The sequence below is a fragment of the Sapajus apella genome, unplaced genomic scaffold (assembly GCF_009761245.1).
Source record: "Sapajus apella isolate SASKATOON/1434 unplaced genomic scaffold, GSC_monkey_1.0 scaffold124, whole genome shotgun sequence".
Taxonomy (NCBI): domain Eukaryota; kingdom Metazoa; phylum Chordata; class Mammalia; order Primates; family Cebidae; genus Sapajus; species Sapajus apella.
Genome location: NW_022437064.1, coordinates 300305 through 325486, shown reverse-complemented (window position 1 = coordinate 325486; position 25182 = coordinate 300305). Strand labels below are relative to the sequence as shown.

The 25182-nt window shown below is 37.6% G+C and overlaps 1 protein-coding gene and 1 long non-coding RNA gene across 2 annotated transcripts in view; one reads left to right on the top strand and one right to left on the bottom strand.

The window, feature by feature from the left end:
- Nucleotides 1-911: 911 nt before the first annotated feature.
- Nucleotides 912-25182, bottom strand: part of SLC9B1 (solute carrier family 9 member B1) — a 141349-nt gene continuing 117078 nt past the window's right edge. The window contains exons 9-13 of the mRNA XM_032261593.1: nucleotides 13779-13885; nucleotides 12751-12900; nucleotides 6471-6579; nucleotides 5424-5560; nucleotides 912-1281 (exon numbers count right to left, since the gene is read on the bottom strand). Of these exons, the coding sequence (XP_032117484.1) occupies nucleotides 1063-1281; nucleotides 5424-5560; nucleotides 6471-6579; nucleotides 12751-12900; nucleotides 13779-13885 (722 nt within the window). The 3' untranslated portion in view covers nucleotides 912-1062. The remainder of the gene's footprint in view (nucleotides 1282-5423; nucleotides 5561-6470; nucleotides 6580-12750; nucleotides 12901-13778; nucleotides 13886-25182) is intronic.
- Nucleotides 1276-24392, top strand: LOC116538985. The gene is made up of 3 exons (XR_004263875.1): nucleotides 1276-2866; nucleotides 2993-3085; nucleotides 24354-24392. It is a non-coding gene; the product is annotated as an uncharacterized LOC116538985 (long non-coding RNA).

The window sequence follows — 25182 nt, the reverse complement described above, 5'->3', positions numbered from 1 at the left end:
TTTGATTGCCTTAAATTTTAATTGCTTCACTTGGCAAATTTATGTCTTAATTTCATATTCTGTGGTATTTTAATACCCTGCTTGTGTAGAAGAATAAAAAGAGGAACGAAAGTAACATTCAGTCCTTGCATTGAGCTTTTGCCAAAGAAGTCTAAACAATTTCTAAGATGCCATTTAATAAGGCCATTTGAGAAGCTTTTATATGACTCTTATAACTTTAAAATAGAGTCTTGAAGTTAATTAAAACTCACTTCGCTTGTGATGGGCTCTACATTAACATGGCAGAATTAAAAGGTAATTTTATATTACTAAGGAAAAGAAACTGCCATATGACAATAGTTCCCAAATTTTTCTATTTTTCCAGGCTGCCTTTTATGCCTAGATTTAAAAAATACTAATTAAAATATATAGTTTGTTTCCATTTGTGATTTAATTTTATTTCTATAAATAAAAACTATAGATAGTATTTCATCTAAAAACTGCTAAACCAGATTTTCATTTTAAGGGCATGGCAGAAGTAAGGAAAGGCTAACTTGGTTCAATTACTTAACATATTTATTCAGGTAGTCACCAAAACCAGAATTTAAAATCTATTTTTAGTTAACTCATTTAAAGTTGATGTGTTTTATTCCTTTTTTTTTTTCCTTTTTGTGGCGATCTTTTTAACTGAATTACTGGAAGTCATGGGGCGTTCTACTCCTCCTAGGCGATCTTACCAAGTTCAATATTCAAAGCTTTATCTTTCTGCCACTAACTTTAATTTTACATTAAGCTCAGTTTGTATTATGAGATCAAATTCAGCCTGAGGGATTACTTTGAACTTTCCTAGGGTATTTACAGAATTAATTTGTCCTTACAGTATGTAAATACCAAGAGAGCATTCCATTTAATATTATTTTTATTAAATTAACTTTGGAGTAAAAGATCCAAGAAAAGCCCTATACTGAGATCACATGTTTACTAAATCCTGGATTTTCTGTATAGTCTTCACATATTTCTACTTTACAATTCTTGTAAAATAATTCATTAAAAGAAGCAGGCAGATAATGACAAGTAAACTTTTTAATTATGTTTATCTAAGGTTGACAATTGCAGTTTTATTTCGCTTGGATCATAATGGCGTGTAAGCATTTTAGGCCCCAGAATGCCAATAAGTAGAGCTCCATTTGGAGCTGTGATCAAGATGGCTAAAAATGCTACTGTCATCACATCCTTCGAATATGATTCCAAGTTGGGTGCGGAGATTCTTGCTGTTTCTAGAGCCAGAGGACCTAATACAGCCTGCATTTAGGGGTAAAAATGGGGCATAAAGAAAAATGTTAAACTGAGTAAATAGATCATATAAATGGCTCTGTTAAAATCTAGTACTAGACTATTAAAAAAAAAAACGAAAGTACTCAGTAATTTTCATAAGTTATTCATCAATTCCCTGTTCTTAGATGTGGAGGAAGGGTACAATATTGACAAATCAGCAGGCAAATATTTTCAGGCTGATTTTGTGCTCTTGTCCTCTCAGTTTTCCTCTATTCAAATACCTCTTTTGAGTGTTCATGTTGCCCTCATAACACCAGGAGTTCTAACAAAACCAGTTTTGCTTAGTTGCCTTTACCATGTACCAGTGGTTCTTGGCTACAACAAAACAACATAAAATATTAAGGTTTCTTATGGTTCTCTAGGATTTGTTGCCCTTCTTCTCATTGTTCTCTCTATTCGGGGGCACTGTGTTATAGCAGAACTGACAGCAGGCTTGGAATCTAGCAAACTGGGTTTGAATTCTGTTTTTGCCACAACCAGGCTAGTGATCTTGTACAAATGACTCAAGCTTTCTAAACTTCTACTTATTTACTTGTAAAATCAAGAAAAAATACTTATCTTACTGTACGGTTGTGAAAATTAAATATGAGAATGCAAAGAATACCTGGCACACAGTAGGTATTCAGATAATAGTTTCTTTCCCCCCAAGTCACTCCTCATCCCCTACCAGTCAGAGAATGAATTCCCTTGAAGTTTTTGTTTTCAAATGACTCTACTGGGTCGCAAGTTTTTTTTTTTTTTCCTAGTTACTGTCTACCACATTATTTTTAATAACATAAAGCAAATTTCCTGCTAACCCTCTTTCTTTGTGTTTAATAATCCAGGCATGAAATTGCCTTAAAATTTGGGGGAATTAAATACCAACATATAACACATTTTCTGTGGAGTTGCAAAGTAACAACATAACAGTAGAAACATTACCTCTGATATGGAACATTATGGGAAAAGAACCCCTCAATTTAAGATCAATTTCTATATCCTAAATCAATAATTTAAAATGGTTATCTTTTTATATAATAACTTTTAATGTACTGAACACAAGCCAGTGTGCTGGAGGATGCAAGGGAGAAAAAGATTATCAGGGAGAAAACCAACTCTAAAGACCCTTATAGTTTAGAAGAGGATTTGAACATAAAAGAACTACAAATAGAAAAAGCAAAAAACAAACCCACTGACTTCTAAGAGATGATGATGATGAAACTAGAAATAATATTTATATAGTTACATGGCATTCATCATATAGCAGATATCATTCTTAAAGCTTTTCCTTTAACAACTCATTTAATTCTCATGACAACCTTATTATGTGAGGACTATTAATAGATCATAAATGATTTCCTCCTAGTGACTGAGATTTAATATTATTTCTTTAAAAGAATCCAATTGCCAACCTGATCTTACATTTGTAAACTAAATTCTTTCTTTACTCTCCTAGTAGCTTCTATTTTTCCACTCTAATTTTTATCAGTAACTTTAAACTGAGGAGTAAGAGAAGGAGCTGAACACTAGCCAATTTTATTTCAGCAGCAGAGAATGGTGGAAGAGGATAAAGGTAAAAATAATTTAAAATTAAAATTTAAAATATTTGTTGATCTTATTTACTTGTGACATTATCATTATCTATTATTGCTATTGTGACTCTACTTGTATAAATAATTAATTTTTTATGTCTTGCCAGTTCCTGGAACCAGCTTGATATTCTTTGTGCAGAAGCTAGCCTGGAGCCAGTAGACAGGAATAGGCAGAAGCAGAATAACACCGCAGGACTTGAGTGAGTGGTCTCTTTCCTCATACCTGCTTTTCTTTTTTCCCTGCTTTATGAAAATTATGAAATAATAAAACAAAATTGCAAGAGTATTGTTGGAAGGAGAGAGAACAGAGGGATGCATAGATAGCTGTAGATTTATTATTCCCTGCAGCAGACATTAAAAATAAATAAGATATTATAATTTATATTACTTGAATGTAAGATAAAATAACAACATTATTTGAGCACCACCAGATGCCAGAGAGAATGCTAAGCACTTTACATGGATCCTGACAACACTGCTATGAAGTAGATACAATCATAGACTTCATTGTAAGACAAGAAAGAACACTGAAGCACTGAGAGGTTAGAAAATAATTTTCCTGAGGTTATAGGCAAGTAACATGGTATTCAAAACAGGTAGTCTAGCCTTATGAACATGCTTTTCTAACCATGATAATAGAGGTTTTGTTGCATGAAAATTTAGGAGCTTCTGTTTTGGAATAACAACTGAGAAAAGAACCACAGGAAATTGAAGTATATTATGCTAGCAATTAAACAGCCTAACAATAAGTAGCAATATATTTTAGTAGGAGGAGAATATCCTTGAATAAGAGGGCAAGATTATAAGGTTTCCCTTTCTGTTCATTTATTCTTGTAGGCATGCAATACACATTTGCCTCCTACATGTCAGGCACTTTGTTAAGTGCCAGGGAAAAATAATGAAAAGCAACTGCAACAACCAGACATTGTCCCTGTCATTACATAGGCTATCAAGATTGGGGGGAGGGTAGAGATTTAGCTATCGACCAAATAGTTATACATATAAATGTGAAATTAAAAACAATATATGTGCATTTGTGTGATGGAGTGAGTGGCAGAGACAGGAAAGGTATTTTTGAAAATCAATGTGTATCTATTTTACTTTACTTTTTTTTTTGAGACAGGGTCTCACATTGTCACCCAAGCTGGAGTGAAGTGGCATGATCTCAGCTCACTGCAGCCTCAACCTCCTAGGTTCAAGCAATCCTCCTGCCTCAGCCCCCAAGCAGCTTGGGCTACAGATCATGCCACCACACTTGGCTAATATTTGTGTATTTTTTTGTAGAGACGAGGTTTTGCCAGGTTGCCCAGGCTGGTCTTGAACTCCTGACCTCAAGCGATCTGCCCGCCTTGGCCTCCTAAAGGGCTAGGATTACAGACTTGAGCCACTACACCCAGTCTGTGTCTCTACTTTAGAAAAATCGTAACAATTTAGCTTTGTTATATTCAGCAAAACATAAAAACTACAATTTTCAGATATATTCTTATATATTTTAGGAAAATACAAAACATATTTTCACAAACTTAGGAAGTACTTACCATTGAAAGAATACTTTTTAATTTCAAAAGAATTGCTATTAAAACTGAGATATAAAAAGATTATGTTGGCTGGGCCCAGTGGCTTATGCTTGTAATCCCAGCACTTTAGGAGGCTGAGGCAGGAGGATCACTTGAACCCAAAAGTTCAAGACCTGCCTGGGCAACATAGCAAGGCCTCCTCTCTAAAATAAAATCAGAAAAAAAGGCTAGGCATGATGGCTCATGTCTGTAATTCCAGCACTTTGGAAGACCAAGGCAGGCGGATTCCTTGAAATCAGGAGTTTGAGACTAGCCTGGTCAACATGGTGAGACCCCATCTCTACTAAAAATACAAAAATTAGCCTGGTGTGGTGGTGTGTGCCTGTAATCCCAGCTAGTCTGGAGGCTAAGGCATGAGAATCTCTTGAAACTGGGAGGTGGAGGCTGCAGTGAGCTGAGATCACGCCACTGAACTCCAGCCTGGACAACAGAGTGAGACTCTGTCTAAAAAAAAAAAAAAAAAAAAAGTCAGAAAAAAATTAGCTGGGTACAGTAGCAGGTGTCTGTGATTCTAGCAACTCAGGAGGCTGATGTGGGAGGATTGTTTGAGCCTGGGAGGTTGAGGCTGCAGTAAGCTGTGATCACGCCACTGCACTCCAGCCTTCATAACAGAGTGAGACCTTGTCTCAAAATAAAAATAAAAATGGTAAAATGTTACATTTTTTTTTTTGTCGGTTTTGGTTTGTTTGTTAAAGATGGAGTCTCGCTCTGTCGACCAGGCTGGAGTACAGTGGCACCATCTCAGCTCACTGCAACCTCTGCCTCCCAGGTTCAAGCAACTCTCCTACCTCAGCCTCCTGAGTAGCTGAACTAGTTACATTAATTTTAATGAATCGTTACGATCAAACATTTAAAAAGTAAGGCTAATAGCTCATATTTTGTAATTGGAGTAACATTTTTCATTTTGAATTTAAAAGCATCAAAATGAAAGCATTAAACAATAGACTTAATATGTTCTTACCTGGACTGTAGCTTTGGGCAACCATGCGAAAGCAATAAATATTTTCTCCTTAAAACTAAAACCAGCAAAGCACATCAATAGATATGTGATTAAAATTCGAACACATAATGCCAAACTCACAGTAGCAACAGATATGCCTACAACAGATGAAAACAAACATAAATAACAAAATATTTGGGAAGAAGTGTTCTTTATGCCCAGAGAAATGATTTCTAAAACTTTTAAAAGAATTTTAAGGCTACTGTCTCTCCATGTCTTTATTTTTTACATAAAAACCATGATTATAAAAAATGAATATGATTGAGGATTCTCTGTAAAGTACAAGAGATTATCTGATGGTGGAGGTACCATGAAAAATAAGACAGATGACATTTATTCCATTCTGAACTAATGGATTTTTTTGGAATACTTTTAAAATTATTATTAATTTATTTTTTGAGAAGGATTCTTGCTCTGTCACCCAGGCTGGAGTGCAGTGATGTGATATCAGCTCACTGCAACCTCTGACTCTCGGGTTCAAGTGATTCTCCTGCCTCAGCCTTCCAAGTAGCTGAAATTACAGGTGTGCACCATCACACCCAGCTAATTTTTGTATTTTTAGTAGATAGGCAGTTTCCCTATGTTAGCCAGATGGTCTTGAACTCGCAACCTCAAGAAAGCTGTCCGCTTTGGCCTCCCAAAGTTCCGGGATTACAGGCGTGAACCACCATGCCCAGCCAATACCTTTAAATGAAAGTATTCAAAAAGTGCTCATCGTATCAAATATTTTCCCTCAGAAAAGAACTCTTATATTTATTTCCTCAGATAACTCAGGGAAGATATTCAGGGCTGTCCTTGTTTCTTTGTTTTTTGTTTTAATTATTTTTTTTAAAAGAGCACACTGTGAAAAGGAAGAGCAATATGAAAATATCATATTGTGTCAACATGTGTTTTCTGAAGAAGGTCCTTGTAGCCATTCAAAGATATATTGTAAATAAAAATAAAAATATTCATAATTTTCTTAAATATTTTTGAATTTCATATTTTTTGTGCTCTAATTATTCTTACCAACAGTATTTGATTCAAGAGATGAAACAGATACTTCTGCTCCAACTAAACCAAAAAGAAGTGGTTGAAAAATATCCCATACATTTGTAATAAACTTTTGGACTTTCATCTATAGAAAAGAGAAATACATTTATAATTATTTTGGCACATAAATATATTTCAGAAACTTAAAGTCTCATTTTTTTTTAACTTTTAAAGTATTTTAGAGATGGGATCTTGCTCTGTTGCCCAGGCTGGAGTGTAATGGCATAATCATAGCTCACTATAGCCTTGAACTCCTGGGCTCAAGTAATCCTTTTGCCTCAGCCTCCCAAGTAGAACTACAGGTGTGTACCACCATGCCAGGCTAATTTTTAAATTTATTGTAGAGATGGCGTCTTGCTGTGTTGCCCAGGATGGTCTGGCACTGCTGTCCTCAAGCCATCTCTGGCTGTGGCCTCCCAAAGCACTGGCATTATAGGCATAAGCCACCATGCCTGGCCTAAAGTCATTTAACATTTAATAAACTAAGACATTCTATTTTTCCAAAAATGTTAAACTTAATTAATAAAAACTGAGCACTTTGATAGTTTTACTGAAACAGGTAGAATTTGATTAAAAGTAACTCACAAAGCAATAAAATAATACTATTTGGCCATTTTGTCATAGAATAAGTGATGTCCTTGGAGTTCTAGCCATGTTTACTAAGAGTTCCAGATTTTGTTTGTAAGTTAATTGAACAGAGATAGAACTACATCATGTCTGATCAGAACATAACCAGTTCTTGAAAACATTTGGGTTCTCAGAAAGGGGTTGGGAAGCCCTCCACTAACAACCATCCTGGAACCCAATCCCATTAAAGTGAATCCTGACATAGCATACACTACCAGGAAAAACAATTTGGTAGTCTGCTAGCCCTGCTTCCAAAGAACCCCTGTTGAATGCTTTAAAGTTACTTTTTCCTTAAAACCAAACCAAAACATATATTAGATTCTCATTTAGTTGCCTACCCAGCTTCCCTTTCTGTCTATGTTTGCTGATGACATGATTGTATATTTAGACAACCCCATCAGCTCAGCCCAAAATATCCTGAAGCTGATAAGCAACTTGAGAAAAGTCTCAGGATACAAAATCAACATGCAAAAATCACAAGCATTCCTATACACCAATAACAGACAAACAGAGAACCGAATCATAAGTGAACTCCCATTCATAATTGCTACATAGAGAATAAAATACCTAGGAGTACAACTAACAAGGAATGTGAAGGAGATGTGAATACAACTAATGAGGAATGTGAACCTCTTCAAGGAGAACTACAAATCACTGCTCAAGGAAATAAGAGAGGACACAAACAGATGGAAAACTATTCCATGCTGTTGGATAGGAAGAATCAACATTGTGAAAATGGCCATACTGCCCAAAGTAATTTATAGATTCAATGTAATCCCCATCAAGCTACCATGGATTTTCTTCACAGAATTGGAAAAAACGACTTTAAATTTCATATGGAACCAAAAAAGAGCTCACATAGCCAAGACAATCCTAATCAAAAAGAACAAAGCTGGGTGCATCACACTACCTGACTTCAAACTATGCTACAGGCTATAGTAACCAAAACAGCATGGTAATGGTACCAAAACAGATATATAAACCAAAGGAACAGAACAGAGGCCTCAGAAGTAACACCACACATCTACAACCATCTGATCTTTGACAAACCTGATAAAAAACAAGCAATGGGGAAAGGATTCCCTATTGAATAAATGGTTCTGGGAAAGCTGGCTAGCCATATACAGAAAGCTGAAACTGGACCCCGTCCTTACACCTTATACAAAAATTAATTCCAGATGGATTAAAGACTTGAATGTAAGACCTAAAATCATAAAAACCCCAGAAGAAAACCTAGGCAATACCATTCAGGACAGAGGCATGGGCAAAGACTTCATGACTAAAACACCAAAAGCAATGGCAACAAAAGCCAAAATAGACAAATGGGATCTAATTAAACTAAAGAGCTTTTGTACAGCAAAATAAACTATCATTAGAGTGAAGAGTCAACCTACAGAATGGGAGAAAATTTTTCCAATCTGTTTATCTGAGAAAGGGCTAATATCCAGAATCTACAAGGAACTTAAATTTACAAGAAAAAAAAAAAACCCCATCAAAAAGTGGGCAAAGGATATGAACAGACACTTCTCAAAAGAAGACATTCATGAAGCCAACAAACGTGAAAAAAAGCTCATAATTACTGGTCATTAGAGAAATGCAAAGCAAAACCACATTGAGATACCATCTCATGCCAGTTAGAATGGCAATCATTAAAAGTCAGGATACAACAGGTGCTGGAGAGGATGTGGAGAAATAGGAACACTTTTACACTGTTGGTGGGAGTGTAAATGCATTCAGCCATTGTGGAATACAGTGTGGTAATTTCTCAAGTACCTAGAACTAGAAATAGAAATAGCATTTGACCCAGCAATCCCATTACTGGGTATATACCCAAAGGATTAGAAATTATTCTGCTATAAAGACACATGCACATGTATTTTTACTGTGGCACTGTTCACAAGAACAAAGACTTGGAACCAACCCAAATGCCCATCAATGATAGACTGGATAAAGAAAATGTGGCACATATATACCATGGAATATGATGCAGCCATAAAAATGATGAGTTTATGTCTATTGCAGGGAAATGGATGAAGCTGGAAACCATCATTCTTAGCAAATTGACTCAAGAACAGAATACCAAACACCGCATGTTTTCACTCATAAGTGGGAGTTGGACAATGAGAACACATGGACCCAGGGAGGGGAACATCACACACTGGGGTCTGTTGGGGGATGGGAGGCTAGAGGAGGGATAGTATTAGTAGAAATACCTAATGTAGATGATGAGTTGATGGGTGCAGCAAACCATCATGCCACATGTATACCTATATAACAAACCTGCACATTCTGCTCATGTATGCCAGAACTTAAAATATAATAATAATTTTAAAAAATACATGAACAACACTGTTTATGACAGCACTGTTTGTAAATAACAAAAAGTGGAAAAGATCTCAATGTCTATAAATAGAATACTGGTTACCTAAAAAATATAAGGGGGTTTGATATTTGGAAGTGGGGAATAAAGAAATCTTTTACATTTTATTCTATATGTTTTACTCTTTTACAAGCATTTTTATTTTTTATTATTGATTTGTTTGTTTGTTTATTATTTATTTATTTATTATGGAGATGGAATTTCACACTTGTTGCCCAGGCTGGAGTCCAATGGCATAATCTCGGCTCACTGCAACCTCTGCCTTCTGACTTCAAGCGATTTTTACTCTTTGAGTAGCTGGGATTACAGGTGCCTGCTACCACACCACCATGCCTGGCTAGTTCTTGTATTTTTAGTAGGTACTGGGTTTTACCATGTTGGCCATGCTAGTCTCAAACTCCTGACCTCAGGTGATCTGCCTGCCTCGACCTCCCAAAGTTCTGGGATTACAGGCTGAGCCACCATGCCCAGCCTTTTACAAACATTTTTCATGGATTAATTGAATAATTAAAATTTTAATGAATAAAATAATTATATTGATAAAAGTAACATAATAATATTATATAAAACTTGGGAAAAAGAGAAGCCTGATGTGATAACTCAACTTCTGATTGCATATTAGTGTATTTCCAGGTGCTTTTCCTAAATACTTTGTTTTTTTTGATTGATTCACACATTCTTTAGGACACAAAACTTTATGGAATATTTTCCAACCAGACTGAGGGGATTTCCTAAATATATATTTAAAAATTCAGTTATTTTTTTTTCCCCATTTATTTATTTTATTGCATTTTACATTTTGGGGTACATGTGAAGAACATGCAAAATTGTTGCATAGGAACACACGTGGCAGTGTGATTTGCTGCCTTCCTCCCCATCACCTACATCTGGCATTTCTCCCCTTGCTATCTCTCCCCAGCTTCCCACCCCCCACCCTCCCTCCCCTATTTCCCCCCAACTGACCCCAGTGTGTAGTGCTCCCCTCCCTGTGTCCATGTGTTCTCATTGGTCAACACCCGCCTATGAGTGAGAACATGCGGTGTTTGATCTTCTGCTCTTCTGTCAGTTTGCTGAGAATGATGGTTTCCAGGTTCATCCATGTCCCTACAAAGGACCCAAACTCATCATTTCTGATGGCTGCATAATATTCCATGGTGTATATGTGCCACATTTTCCCTATCCAGTCTATCGTCGATGGGCATTTGGGTTGGTTCCAGGTCTTTGCTATTGTAAACAGTGCTGCAATGAACATTCGTGTACACGTGTCCTTATAGTAGAATGATTTGTAATCCTTTGGATATATACCCAGTAATGGGATTGCTGGGTCAAATGGAATTTCTATTTCTAGGTCCTTGAGGAATCTCCACACTGTCTTCCACAATGGTTGCACTAATTTACACTCCCACCAACAGTGCAAAAGTGTTCCTATTTCTCCACATCCTCTCCAGCATCTGTTGTCTCCAGATTTTTTAATGATCGCCATTCTAACCGGCGTGAGATGGTATCTCAATGTAGTTTTGATTTGCATTTCTCTGATGACCAGTGATGATGAGCATTTTTTCATATGTTTGTTGGCCTCACGTATGTCTTCTTTTGAGAAGTGTCTGTTCATATCCTTTGCCCACTTTTGAATGGGCTTGTTAGTTTTTTTCTTGTAAATCTGCTTTAGTTCTTTGACAAGCCGATTGCAACAGCACATCAAAAAGCTTATCCACCATGATCAAGTAGGCTTCATCCCGGGGATGCAAGGCTGGTTCAACATACGCAAGTCTATAAACGTAATTCACCACATAAACAGAACCAAAGACAAAAACCACATGATTATCTCAATTGATGCAGAGAAGGCCTTTGACAAAATTCAACAGCCCTTTATGCTAAAAACACTCAATAAGCTAGGTATCAATGGAACGTATCTCAAAATAATAAAAGCTATTTATGACAAACCAACAGCCAATATCATACTGAATGGGCAAAAACTGGAAGCATTCCCCTTGAAATGTGGCACCAGACAAGGATGCCCGCTCTCACCACTGCTATTCAATATAGTATTAGAAGTTCTAGCCAGAGCAATCAGGCAAGAAAAAGAAATAAAGGGCATTCAAATAGGAAAGGAGGAAGTCAAATTGTCTCTATTTGCAGACGACATGATTGTATATCTAGAAGACCCCATCATCTCAGCCCCAAACCTCCTGAAACTGATAAGCAAGTTCAGCAAAGTCTCAGGATACAAAATCAATGTGCAAAAATCACATGCATTCCTATACACCAGTAACAGACTTAAAGAGAGCCAAATCAAGAACAAACTTCCATTCACAATTGCCACAAAGAGAATAAAATACCTAGGAATACAACTAACAAGGAATGTAAAGGACCTCTTCAAGGAGAACTACAAGCCACTGCTCAACGAAATAAGAGAGGACACAAACAGATGGAGAAACATCCCATGTTCATGGTTAGGAAGAATCAATATCGTGAAAATGGCCATACTGCCCAAAGTAATTTACAGATTCAATGCTATCCCCATCAAGCTACCAATGACCTTCTTCGCAGAACTGGAAAAAACCACCTTAAACTTCATATGGAACCAAAAGAGAGCCCGCATAGCCAAGTCAATTCTAAGCAAAAAGAACAAAGCGGGGGGCATCACACTACCAGACTTCAAACTATACTACAAGGCTACAGTAATCAAAACAGCATGGTACTGGTACCAAAACAGAGATATAGACCAATGGAACAGAACAGAGGTCTCGGAGGCAACACAACATATCTACAACCATCTGATCTTTGACAAACCAGTCAAAAACAAGCAATGGGGAAAGGATTCCCTGTTCAATAAATGGTGTTGGGAAAGCTGGCTAGCCATGTGCAGAAAGCAGAAACTGGACCCCTTCCTGACACCTTACACTAAAATTAACTCCAGATGGATTAAAGACTTAAACATAATACCTAACACCATAAAAACCCTAGAAGAAAATCTAGGCAAAACCATTCAGGACGTAGGTGTAGGCAAGGACTTCATGACCAAAACGCCAAACGCATTGACAACAAAAGCCAAAATAGACAAATGGGACCTAATCAAACTCCACAGCTTCTGCACAGCAAAAGAAACAATCATTAGAGTGAATCGGCAACCAACAGATTGGGAAAAAATTTTTGCAGTTTACCCATCTGACAAAGGGCTGATATCCGTAATTTACAAAAATTCAGTTATTTTAGCTTTAAAAAAAATAGTGTATTAAAAATGTTCACCTTTCCTTGGGACCATTTTGTCCCTGCAATGAAACTCATCATTAGTGTGCATAATCCTCCAGATCCAAGTAAACCAATACGTTGGCTGCCTAAGACAGCAGAAACACACATGGTCAAAATAAGAAATCCTCTCTTCAATGACAGTTCTTCCTAGAATTAGATATTTAGAAATTAGTTTACATTAAATATATAATACAAGATTTGACATTATCTATCATATATTTTTGACCATTTGAAATTATGTCTTTGAATGTTATATTAAATGTCTAATATTTTGATTTTCTTTCTCACCATATATTTTAGCTGACTTACTACCATGTAACAAAATTTGCAGTCAGTAACGTTTCATCTTCTGCCACATCTCTGATACTAATATCAGTAAAATGTTTGAAGTATTACTTTGTCAAGAAGAAAAGAGACCCATAAAATCTCCAGTTTCATATAAAATATTCAATGAATTTTTTTTCTTTTTCTTTTTTTTCCAATGAATTCTTAAAAGATAATATTTGAATATCTCTTTGGCCAATATAATTGTTACAGCTAAATTAGGATGGAAATTACAGAAATACAAAAGCAATTATGCATTTACATTTAAAGCAGGAAATGGCTAAGTTTAAGAGTGCTGCCTATATCAAAGTAGAGTAGGAGTGAATTTAAGTCAGAAAATATGCAGAAATAAATGAGAACCTATCTGCCCCAAAATGTTTAAGGAAAATTTTTGGGGAAATTATCAAACATCAATAGGCAATTTAGTAGAGAAAGGGAAAGTATAATTCAGAGGGATACTCTGCATTAAGTATATTTTTTGATATTCCTTATTTGCCAAATCAGGAAGCAGAGATTTTAATCAAAGCCATTGACCTGTGTTAATCACTGCTATGCTCAGTTTTAAGTATACAGTAGGCATTGGAGGCTAGTTTTAGAGGAATAATAGAGTTAAGTGTCAAATTTCATGGATCTTACCAAAGTTTAATATTTTGAAAAAAATGTCTAATACTATACTTCTATAAAATAGATTCTTTATTTACCTGGTCTTCACTTGGAAAATATCGAAGAAAAAATCCCAAAACAGTTCCTGCCAGCAGACTAACACATACGTTCCTTATAGAGGATAGGATATTATGAACTATACTACCTGTAAGGGCACACAATAAAAAAAATTTACGAAGAAATATTTCCCATACACTACATACCAGAAAAGCAAATCTAAGTGGTTCATGAAGAAAGGTAAGGATTTAATAGAACACTTATATGAAAATGGTCTTTTAATAGTAACATATATGAAAGCATGTAGATCTATTTAGTACCTTAAATACATATTCTCAAATAATTTAATATGTACACACGACTCAGAAATGTCCATTATATAAATAGTTCAGAAAACAAAGACTTAACAAGCCACAACATGCTCCCCTTATATAGCCAACTTAAAAGACCAAGTAGTCCAGGCACAGTGGCTCACGCCTGTAATCCGAGCACTTTGGGAGGCTGAGGTGGGTGGATCACTTGAGGTCAGGAGTTTAAGACCAGCCTGGCCAACATGATGAAACCTCATCTCTACTAAAAATACAAAAATTGGCTGGGCATGGTGGCGCACACCTGTGGTCCCCGGTACTCAGGAGGCTGAGGCAGGAGAATCACTTGAACGCAGGAGGCAGAGGGTGCAGTGAGGTGAGATCGTGCCACCGCACTCCAGCCTGGGCAAAAGAGGGAGACTACATCTCAAAAAAAAAAAAAAAAAAATAGACCAAGTGAGGTACAAGAATGGAGAGAGACTGAAACACCTGTGGCATTTAGCATATGGCTGGTAAGGGCTATTAATGATTTTTCTTTGATGTGCTATATGAAAAATAAATGATTTTAACATAAAAAAACTGTAACAACAACATAAAAAAATTTTGTTCCCGGGTCAGTCCTATAAATATTCAAGGATCAATTAGGATTCCAGTATATTCAAATATCTGCTTTTGGTGAAGAAAAAAGAAAAAAAAAGATAAAAAAGTATATTTTATATTCATGAATATTAATATATTCATACTTGCAATAAGTAAAAAAAAAAGATTCTGAGTCACAAAAATAGTTCATTTAAGCTCTGGGTAGTGGATTCAATATAGTCAGTAAGTATATTTTTAGACATATTTTCTTCTAAGTCTAACAGGCAGGGCATGGTAGGCTCACACCTTTAATCCTAGCACTTTGGGAGGCCAAGGCAGAAGGATTGCTTGAGCCCAAGAGTTTGAGTCCAGCTTGGGCAATAGAGCAAAACCCCATCTTTACAAGAAAATTTAAAAATTAGCCAGGTATGTGGTATGTGCCAATAGTCCTAGTACTCAGTAGGCTGAGGAGAAGGTCCCTTGGGCTCAGGAGTTCCAGGCTACACTACAGTCTGACTGGCAGAGCAAAACCCTGTCTCTAGAAAATAAAGTATAATAAAAATAAGAAATAATAGAAACAGAGTGATGTCAGCCAGATGGTGGAATGGGAAGCTCCAAACCTTGAGTCTCCACAAAGGTACCAACTGAACAACAATATATGGTCTAAAATCTGTTATGGAGTTCCATAAACCATTAAGAAGTTGTAGTAGAACAGGTAAGTGCAAAGCCAAGAATAGTGGCATTGATCAAATAAGAAAAGCTGTTGCACTATACTCGTGATAGCCCTTTTCCAAGCTGGAATAGGTTGGTGTGGCTGGGAGAAAGCACTCAACTTGCCGCATCTCCATTAGCAGGGGAAAAAGAAGACTGGAATGGAACATTTTTGTGAGGATGCCTGAAGCTCTCTCTTCCTCTAACTTGACACCCAACCTGCATACTTTGGATGCATGGGAGCCACTGAGAATAAAGGAGAGGTCAGAGATACTGCAGCACCAGGAAACCTGCAGTACCACAGACAGATACCAGAGGGAGCAACAGCTTCAGAAAAAAAAACTGGCAAACCTCTACTTGGGATATTGCATGTATAAACTCAAAGAAGATGCACTCCCAGAAAAGGTTTGAGAGGCCGCTAGAACCTATAGCCAGGCTGATTCAGGTAAACGTCTTCTGTAGGAAGCCAATTGATAAAAACTGGAAGAAGTAGTAGTTTTTTCGAAGGTCCAAATCTCAGCAAAAATAAATTAAAAATAAAAAACAACAAGGCATAAAAAGAAAGAAACCTAATGACTAAATTAAAGGAGCAAAATAAATCTCCAGAAACCAACCTTAAAGAAATGGATAATTGAATTACCTGGCAAAGAATCCAACTTAACTCTCTTAAAGAAGCCCAATGACAACACAAATAGACAACTAAATGAAATCAGGAAATAATTCATGAACAAAATGAAAATATTAACAAAGAGAAACTAAAAAAAAAAAAAAAAAAGAACTCTGGAGCTGAGGAATAATTGAATTGAAAAATTCGCTATAGGAAATCACCAACAGACTATGTAACTGTCCAATGGGTTCACCTTGCTTGCACCCTGCCTAGACAGAGCTTATTTACCAAGACAGAGGAACTGCCATGGTGAAAGAGTAACTCATGCAGAGCTGACTCTGCATGAGACTGGAGTTTTATTATTACTTAGTCTTCCCAAGCATTTAGGGATCAGAAGTTTTAAAGATAATTTGGCAGGTAGGGACTTGGGAAGTGGGGAGTGCTGATTCAGTAGGTTGTAGATGAAATCATAGGGTGTTGAAGTGATGTTTTCTTGCTGTCTTCTGTTTGTGGGTGGGATGAAAGAACTGGTTGAGCCAGATTACCAGTCTGGGTGGTGTTAGCTGATTAATCCAGTGCAGGGTCTGCAAAATATCTCAAGTACTGATCTTAGGTTTTACAATAGTGATGTTATCCCCAGGAGCAATTTGGGGAGGTTCAGACTCTTGGAGCCAGAGGCTGCATAACCCCTAAACTGTAATTTCTAATCCTGTAGGTAATTTGTTAATCCTGCAAAGGCAGACTGGTCCCCAGAAGGGGATCTTTTTGGGAAACCACTATTAGCAACTTGGTTTCAGAGTGAAACCATGAACTGAATTCCTTCCCAAAGTTAGTTTATCCTACTCCAGGAATGAACAAGGACAGTTTAAATGTTAGAAGCAAGATGGAGTTGATTATGTCTGATCTCTTTCATTGTCATAATTTCTTCAGTTATAATTTTTGCAAAGGCAGTTTCAATTGCATCAAGCAGAAGAAAGAATCAGTGAAACTGAAAACTGGTCATTTGAAATTATGGAGTCAGAGAGGCAAAAGGGAAAAGGAATGAAGAGTGAAGAGAGCCTAAGAGACTTATAGAATGCCATCAAGTAGACCAATGTATGCATTATGAAAGTGCCAGAAGGAGAAGAGAAAAATAAAGGGTCAGAGAGCCAGTTAAAAAAATAGTAACAAATAATTTCTCAATTTAAGGAAGGAAATGGACATACAAATCTAAGAAGCTCAAGAACTCCAAGTTGGATAATTTGCAAAAGACCTACAACGAGACACATTATAATCAAACTGTCAAAAGTCAAAGACAAAGAGAGAATCTTGAACAGAATAAAAGCAACTTTTCACATACAAGGGAGATGTCATATGGTTATCAGTGGAATTCTCAGCAAGAACTCTTAACAGGCCAGAAGAGAATGGGATGATATATTAGAAGGGCTGAAAAAAAAGTCAACAAAGAATAGTATAGCCAGTAAAACTGTACTTCAAAAATGAAGGACAAACAAAAACTTCCCCAGAGAAGTAAAAGTTGAGGAAGTTGATCACCACTAGACCTACCTTACAAAAAATGTTAAAGCAAGTCCTTCAACTGGAAATGAAAGGGCATTGGATGGCAATACAAAATATAAACTTCTTTGGTAAAAGTAAATATATGAGTGAACACAGAATCCTGTAATACTGTAATGGTGGTAAGTAAAACACTTTTTTTCTTTACCTTTTCCTTTTTTCTTTTGAGACAGGGTCTGGCTCTGTTGCCCAGGCTGGAGTACTGTGGTTTGATCATGGCTCACTGCAGCCCTGCAGTCCTGGGCTAAAGCAGTTCTCCCACTTCAGCATCCCAAGTGGCTGCTGCTACAGACATGCACCACCACACTCTAATATTTTAAAATTTTTAGTAGAGACAAGATCTTGCTGGCCTCAAACTCCTAGGCTCAAGCGATCCTCTCATCTTGGCCTTCCAAAGTGCTGGGATTTCAGGTGTGAGCCACTACACCCAGTCTATAAATCACTTTTAATTGAAGCACAGACTTTAAAAGGTAAAAGCATAACTTTATCAAATTATGTGAATGAATATACAATATAAAAATATGTATTGTCTGACATAGAAAAAGTGAGGAGGTGTAAAGAAGTAGAGTTTTTGTATGTAATTAAAGTTAAGTTGTTGTCAATTTAAAATAGATTGTTATAACTATGTTTTCATGTAATTCTACAGTAACCACAGATAAAAGACCTATAGAAGATACACAAATAAAAATGGGAAAGGAATCAAAGCATGTCCAAAAAAAGAACTCAATGAAACATAAAGGGAGGCAGGAAGAGAGGAAAAGAGGAACAAAATAGCTACAAGACATATAGAAAACAATTAACAAAATGACAATAGCAAGCCCTTCCCTATCAGTAACTACTTTAAATGCAATAGGTTAATTCTCCAATCAAAAGACAGAGATTGGTTGAATGGATTAAAAAAAAAACAAGATCCAAATATATACTACATGCAAGAGACTCATTAGATCTAAAGACACACAAGGTTGAAAGTGAAAGGATGGAAAGAGATAGCGCAGATGGTAACCAAAAGAGAACAAGGATGGCCATACTTAGACAAAATAGAGTTTAAGTTAAATAGTATCACAAGTGACAAGGACATTACATAATTATAAAAGGGCCAATTGACCAAAAAGATATAGCAATTATAAATATATATGCAACTAACAGTCCAACATCCAAATCACATGAAGCTAATAGACAGAATTGAGGGGTGACATAGATAGCAACATCATAACAGAACACTTCAATATTCCACTTTCAATTACAGATAGTACAACCATAGAGAAGATCAACTGGAAAACAGAGAACTTGAAAAACATTATAGACCAATTGGACCTACCTGACATATACAGAACACTTCACCCAATAATAGCAAAATATGCTTTCTTCTCAAGTACATACCAAGCCTTTTCCAGGACAGATGGCATGCTAGTCCAGAAAACAGGTTTTTAAAAATTTAAGAAAACTGAACTTATACTAAGTATCTTTTCTGACTACAATGAAATGAAATAAGGAATTCATAGCAGAAGGAAAAAGGAAAAGTAATAAATATGTGGAAATTACAAAAATACACTTTGTTAAACAACTGATTGGCCTATGTGGTTACTATTAATTGTTAGTTTGATTGAGGGATGCTTAGATGGCTGATGAAGCATTGTGTTTGGGTATGTCTGTGAGGGTGCTGCCAGAGGAGAATGATGCATGAGTTAGTGGATTAGAAAAGAAAGACTCATCCTCAATGTGCATGGGCATCATGCAATTGGTTGCAAGTGTGGCTAGAACAAAAAGGTGAAGAATAGGGACATTCTGCTTGCTTGGATTTCTTTTTTATGAACTCTCTGTCTTCTGGAGCAGTATGCCTTTTTCTCCTCTTGCCCTTGCACATCAAACTCTAGGTTCTTTGGCCTTTGGACCCTGAGACTTGCATCAGCAGCCTTTTGGGAACTCCCAGGCCTTTGGCCTCATACTAGTGGCTACAATGTCAGCTTCTTTGGTTTTGAGACTTTCAGATTTGGACTGAGCCATGTCACTGGCTTCCTTGGGAGCCATGCTGTAGGTTTCTCTCATTTCCCAGCTTATAGATGGCCTGTTGTGGGACTTTGCCTTTTTAATCATATGAGCCAACTCTGTTTAATAAATTACCTTTCATATATATGTAAATATAGTCTCTTTTATATGCATGTATATGTGTCTATGCCTATATCTATATTTCCTATTGGTTCTGACCCTCTGGAGAACCCTGGTTAATATATGGTGAAAGAATAAGTCACGAGGAAAATTAGAAAATGTCTTGAGACAAATAAAAATGAAAACACAACATTCCAAAGCTTCTGGAATGCAGCAAAATCAATATTAAGAGGATAGTTTATATATCTAACTACCTACATTGAAAAGAAGAAAGATCTAAAATCAGCAACTTAACTTTATACCTCAAGTAACTAGAAAAAGAAGAAGAAATTCAAGTCTATGTTAGCAGAAGGAAGAAAATAATAAAGTCTAGAGCAGAAGGCTGGGCACGGTGGCTCATACCTGTAATCCCAGCACTTTGGGAGGCCGAGACGGGCAGATCACCTGAGGTCGGAAGTTCAAGACCAGAGTGACTAACATGGAGAAACTGGGTTTCTATTAAAAAATACAAAATTAGCCTGGTGTGGTGGCACATGCCTGTAATCCCAGCTACTCCAGATGTGAAGGCAGGAGAATCACTTGAACTCAGAGGCAGAGGTTGTGGTGAGCCGAGATAGTGCCATTGCACTCCAGCCTGACAACAAGAGCAAAAATCCGTCTCAAAAAAAACGAAAACAAACAAACAAAGCAAAAACAAAAAACCTCTAGAGCAGAAATAAATAAAATAGAGAATAGAAAGAAGAACCAGAGAAACTAGTAGTTTCAAAGTTCAACAAAACTGACAAATCATCAGCTAGGATACCTAAGAAAAAAAAAAAAAGAAGATTCAACTTCTTTTAGAAACAAAAGAGGAGACATTGCAACGGATGTTACAGAAATAAAAAGAATTCTAAGAGTCTACTATGAATGATTATATACTGACAAATTAGATAGCCTAGGAGAAATGAACCAATTCCTAGCAACATGCAAGTTACCAAGACTAAGTCATAAAATAAAAAACCTGAATAGACTTATAACCAGTAACTGAACCAGGAATCAAAAACCTCCCAGCAAGGAAAAGCCCAGGACCAGATGACTTCACTGCAAAATTCTACCAAATATTTAAAGAATTAACACCAATTCCTGGCTGAGTGTGGTGACTCACATCTGTAATCCCAGCAATTTGGGAGGTCAAGGTGGAGGACTGCTTCAGTACAGGAGTTTGAGACCAACCCTGGGCAACATAGTGAGACCTCATCTCTACAAAAAATAAAAAAAATTATCTGAGCATAGTGGTATGTGCTTGTAGTCCCAGGTACTCAGGAGGCTGAGGTAGAAACATTGCTTCAGCTTTGGAGGTTGAGGTTGCTGTGAGCCATGATTGAGCACTGCATTCCAGCCTGGGTGACAAAGTGAGACCCTATATCAGAAACAAACAAACAAAAAACCCACCGATTCCTCTCAAACTCTTCTAAAAATCTGAAGAGGAGGGAACACTTCCGAACTCATTTTATGAAGCCAGTTTTACTCTGACATCAAATATAAACAAAGATACTATAAGAAAACTGCATACTAATATCTCTGATGAATATGAAAAACTCCTTAACACAATACTAGCAAATAGAATTCAACCACATATAAATAGTAGTATACAGCATGAACAAAGTGAGATTTATCTCTGAAACGCAAAGTGATGCAAAATGATTTTTGTATGAGTTCACACAAAAATTATTCAGTGTAATACAGCACATTAACAGAGTGAAGGGCCAAAATCACATGATCATCACATTTAATGCAGAAAAAGTATTTGACAAATCCATACCCTTTTGTGATAAGAAAACTCAATAAACTAGGAAGAGAAGCAAAATACCTCAACAAGATAAAAGCCATATATGAAAAGCCATAGCCAACATCGTACTCAATGGAGAAAAACTGAAAGTTTTCTTCCTAAGGTCAAGAAGAAGGGAAGACTGTACACTCTCTGTCTCCTTCTATTCTCAAGGTACTGGATTGTCTTTCCCAGCGTAATTAGGCAAGAAAAAGAAATAAAAGTCATCCAAATTGGAAAGAAAAAAAAAAAGAAAATTATCTCTCTTTGCAGATGGTATGATATTTTATGTAGAAAACCTTAAAATTTCCATAAAAAATATGAAGATTAGGTACAAGTATTTCTTTATATGTTCAACCAAGTATTATTTTTTAAATTAAGAAATATTTTTTTGAGATGGAGTCTCACTCTGTTGCCCAGGATGGAGCGCAGTAGCATGATCTTGGCTCACTACAGCCTCCACCTCACTATAGCCTCTGCCTCCTAGATTCAAGCGATTCTCCTGCTTCAGCCTCCTGAGTAGCTAGGATTACAGGTGAGCACCACCATGCCTGGCTAATTTTTATATTTTTAGTAGAGATGGGGTTTCACCATGTTGGTCATACTGGTCCTGACCTCAAGTGATCTACCTTTCTCAGCCTCCCAAAGTGCTGGGATTATAGGCATGAGCCACTGTGCCTGCCAATTTTTTAATTTTAAAAAATATTTTTGAGGACGATCCAAGATGGCCATTTAGGAACAGCTCGGAGTTGCAGCTCCCAGTGAAAGCACAGAGGGTGAGTGGACACCACATTTTTATTGTCCATGGACCAGGAGATTCCCAGGTGAAGGAGCCGCATGGGTCGCCAGTGCAGCTGTTTTGTCCGGCCCTGTTCTTCTGGTCAGCTGCTTTGCCTTGAGGATCTGCTTTGTTGGCACCCCGGCCAGCGGTTCTCCGTACAAAATACACTGGTCAGGGTGCCCTTTTGACTGGCAATTGGAGCCGTGGGAAGTGACCCATTCATCTGATTAAAGAGGGGACTGAACAGGGAGCCAGGCCAGGAGATTCCTGGGCAAAAAAAGTGCCATGAATCTCAGCGCACTGTTTAAGCCAGTCCAGGTCGCCGCATGGGAAATCACACAGATCCCGCCGCCCTTTCAACAGGCGACTGGAACACCTGGGATAAAAAAAGAAAAAAAAAAAGGCTCTGAGGCAGGGAGCCAGGTGATCAGGCTAGGCTGGTCCCACCCCCCACAAAAGAACAGCAATCAGAAACTCTCTCGATTCAGAGTTTCACAGCAAGCACAGCTGAACCCGGGACAGTCCAGCTCTGTCGGGGAGGGGCATCCGCCATTACCGAGGCACTCCACCACTATGGAGGTAGTCTGCCATTGCTGAGGCAGTCTGCCATTGTCGAGGAAGTCTGCCATTGCCAATGCACCCGCCATTGCTGAGGCTGCCTGCCGTTGCCAAGGAAACCCGCCGTTGCCGAGGCAAACTGGCATTACAGAGAGAGTCCACCAATATAAAGGCAGGCCACCATTGCCAAGGCAGTTCTAACTATACCCATCTAAACAAGACTGCAGGGAAGTTCACATGGCAGCTGGGTGGAGCCCACAGCAGCTCAGCAAAGCCTCTGCAGGCAGACAGTGACTAGGCTGCCTCCTTGCTGGGCAGGGTAGCCCTGAAAAAAAAAAGGCAGCAGCACAACGGAAACTCATAAATAAAGCCCTAACTCCCAGGGACAGAGCACCCGCGAACAAAAAGCGGTTTATGAGTTCTGCTGCAGCAGACGTAAACGTACCTGCCCAGCAGCTCTGAATGAACAATGGAGCTCACAGCTCAGCACTTGAGCTCCTATAAAGGACAGACTGTCTCCTCAAGCAGCTCACTGACCCCTGTATATTCAAAGAGTCACCTCATAAAGGAGAGATCAGACTGACATTTGGAAGGTATCCTTCTGGGACAAAGATAGCAGAAGAAGAAACTGGTAGCAACCCTTACTGTCTTGTAGCTGCAGGCAATCCCCAGGCAAGCAGGGCCTGGAGTGGACCTCAGCAGTCCTACAGCAGAAGGGCCAGACTGTTAGAAGGAAAACTAAGAAACAGAAATAACTTCATCATCAACAAACGAGACGTCCACTCAGAGGCCCAATCTGAAAGTCAGCAACTACAAAGAAGACAGGTAGATAAATCCATAAAGATGGGAAGAAACCAGTGCTAAAAGGATGAAAACACCTGAAACCAGAACACCTCTCCTCCTACAAGGGATCACAACTCCTCACCAGCAATGGAACAAGGTTGGATGAAGAATGAGTGTGATGAAATGACAGAATCAGACTTCAGAAGGTGGGTAGTAAGAAACTTCTGTGAACTAAAAGAACATGTTCTAATGCAATGCAAAGAAACTAAGAACTTTGAAAAAAGATTTGATGAAATGCTAACAAGAATGGACAACTTAGAAAGGAATATAAGTGAATTGATGGAGCTGAAAAACTCAACACGAGAAATTCATGAAGCATGCATAAGTTTCAACAGCCTAATTGACCAAGCAGAAGAAAGGATATCAGCGGTTGAAGATCAACTCAATGAAGTAAAACAAGAAGACATGATTAGAGAAAAAGGGTAAAAAGGAATGAACAAAGTCTCCAAGAAATGTTACAATATGTGAAAAGACCTAATCTACATTTGATAGGTGTACCTGAATGCGACAAAGAGAATGAATCCAAGCTGGAAAATACTCTTCAGGATACTATCCAGGGAAACTTCCCCAACCTAGCAAGGCAGGCCAATATTCAAGTCCAGGAAATACAGAGAACACCACAAAGATATTCCTCACGAAGAGCAATCCCTAGTCACATAATCGTCAGATTCACCAGGGTTGAAATGAAGGAGAAAATGCTAAGGGCAGCCAGAGAGAAAGGTCGGGTTATCCACAAAGGGAAGCCCATCAGACTCATAGCAGAAACCCTACAAGCCAGAAGAGAGTGGGGGCCAATATTCAACATCCTTAAAGAAAAGAACTTTCAACCCAGAATCTCCTATCCAGCCAAACTAAGCTTCATAAGTGAAGGAAAAATAAAATCCTTTGGGAACAAGCAAGTACTCAGAGATTTCGTCACCACCAGACCTGCTTTACAGGAGCTCCTGAAAGAGGCTCTACACATAGAAAGGAACAACCAGTAACAGCCACTCCAAAAACATGCCAAATGGTAAAGAGCATCAAAACAATGAAGAATCTGAATCAACTAATGGGCAAAACAGCCAGCTAGCACCAAAACGGCAGTATCAAATTCACACATAACAATATTAACCCTAAATGTAAATGGACTAAATGCCCCAATCAAAAGACACAGACTGGCAAATTGGATAAAAAGACAAAACCCATCGGTGTGCTGTATCCAGGAAACCCATCTCACATGCAAGGATACACAAAGGCTCAAAATAAAGAGATGGAGGAAGATTTACCAAGCAAATGGAGAGCAAAAAAAAGCAGGAGTTGCAATTCTCATCTCTGATAAAACAGACTTTAAAGCAACAAAGATCAAAAGAGACAAAGAAGGACATTACATAATGGTAAGAGGATCAATGCAACAAGAAGAGCTAATGATCCTAAATATATACGCACCCAATACAGGAGCACTCAGATACATAAGGCAAGTTCTTAATGACTTACAAAGAGACTTAGACTCCCACACAATTATAGTGGGAGACTTTAACACCCCATTGCCAATATTAGACGGATTAATCAAACAGAAAATTAACAAAGATATCCAGGACTTGAACTCAGACCT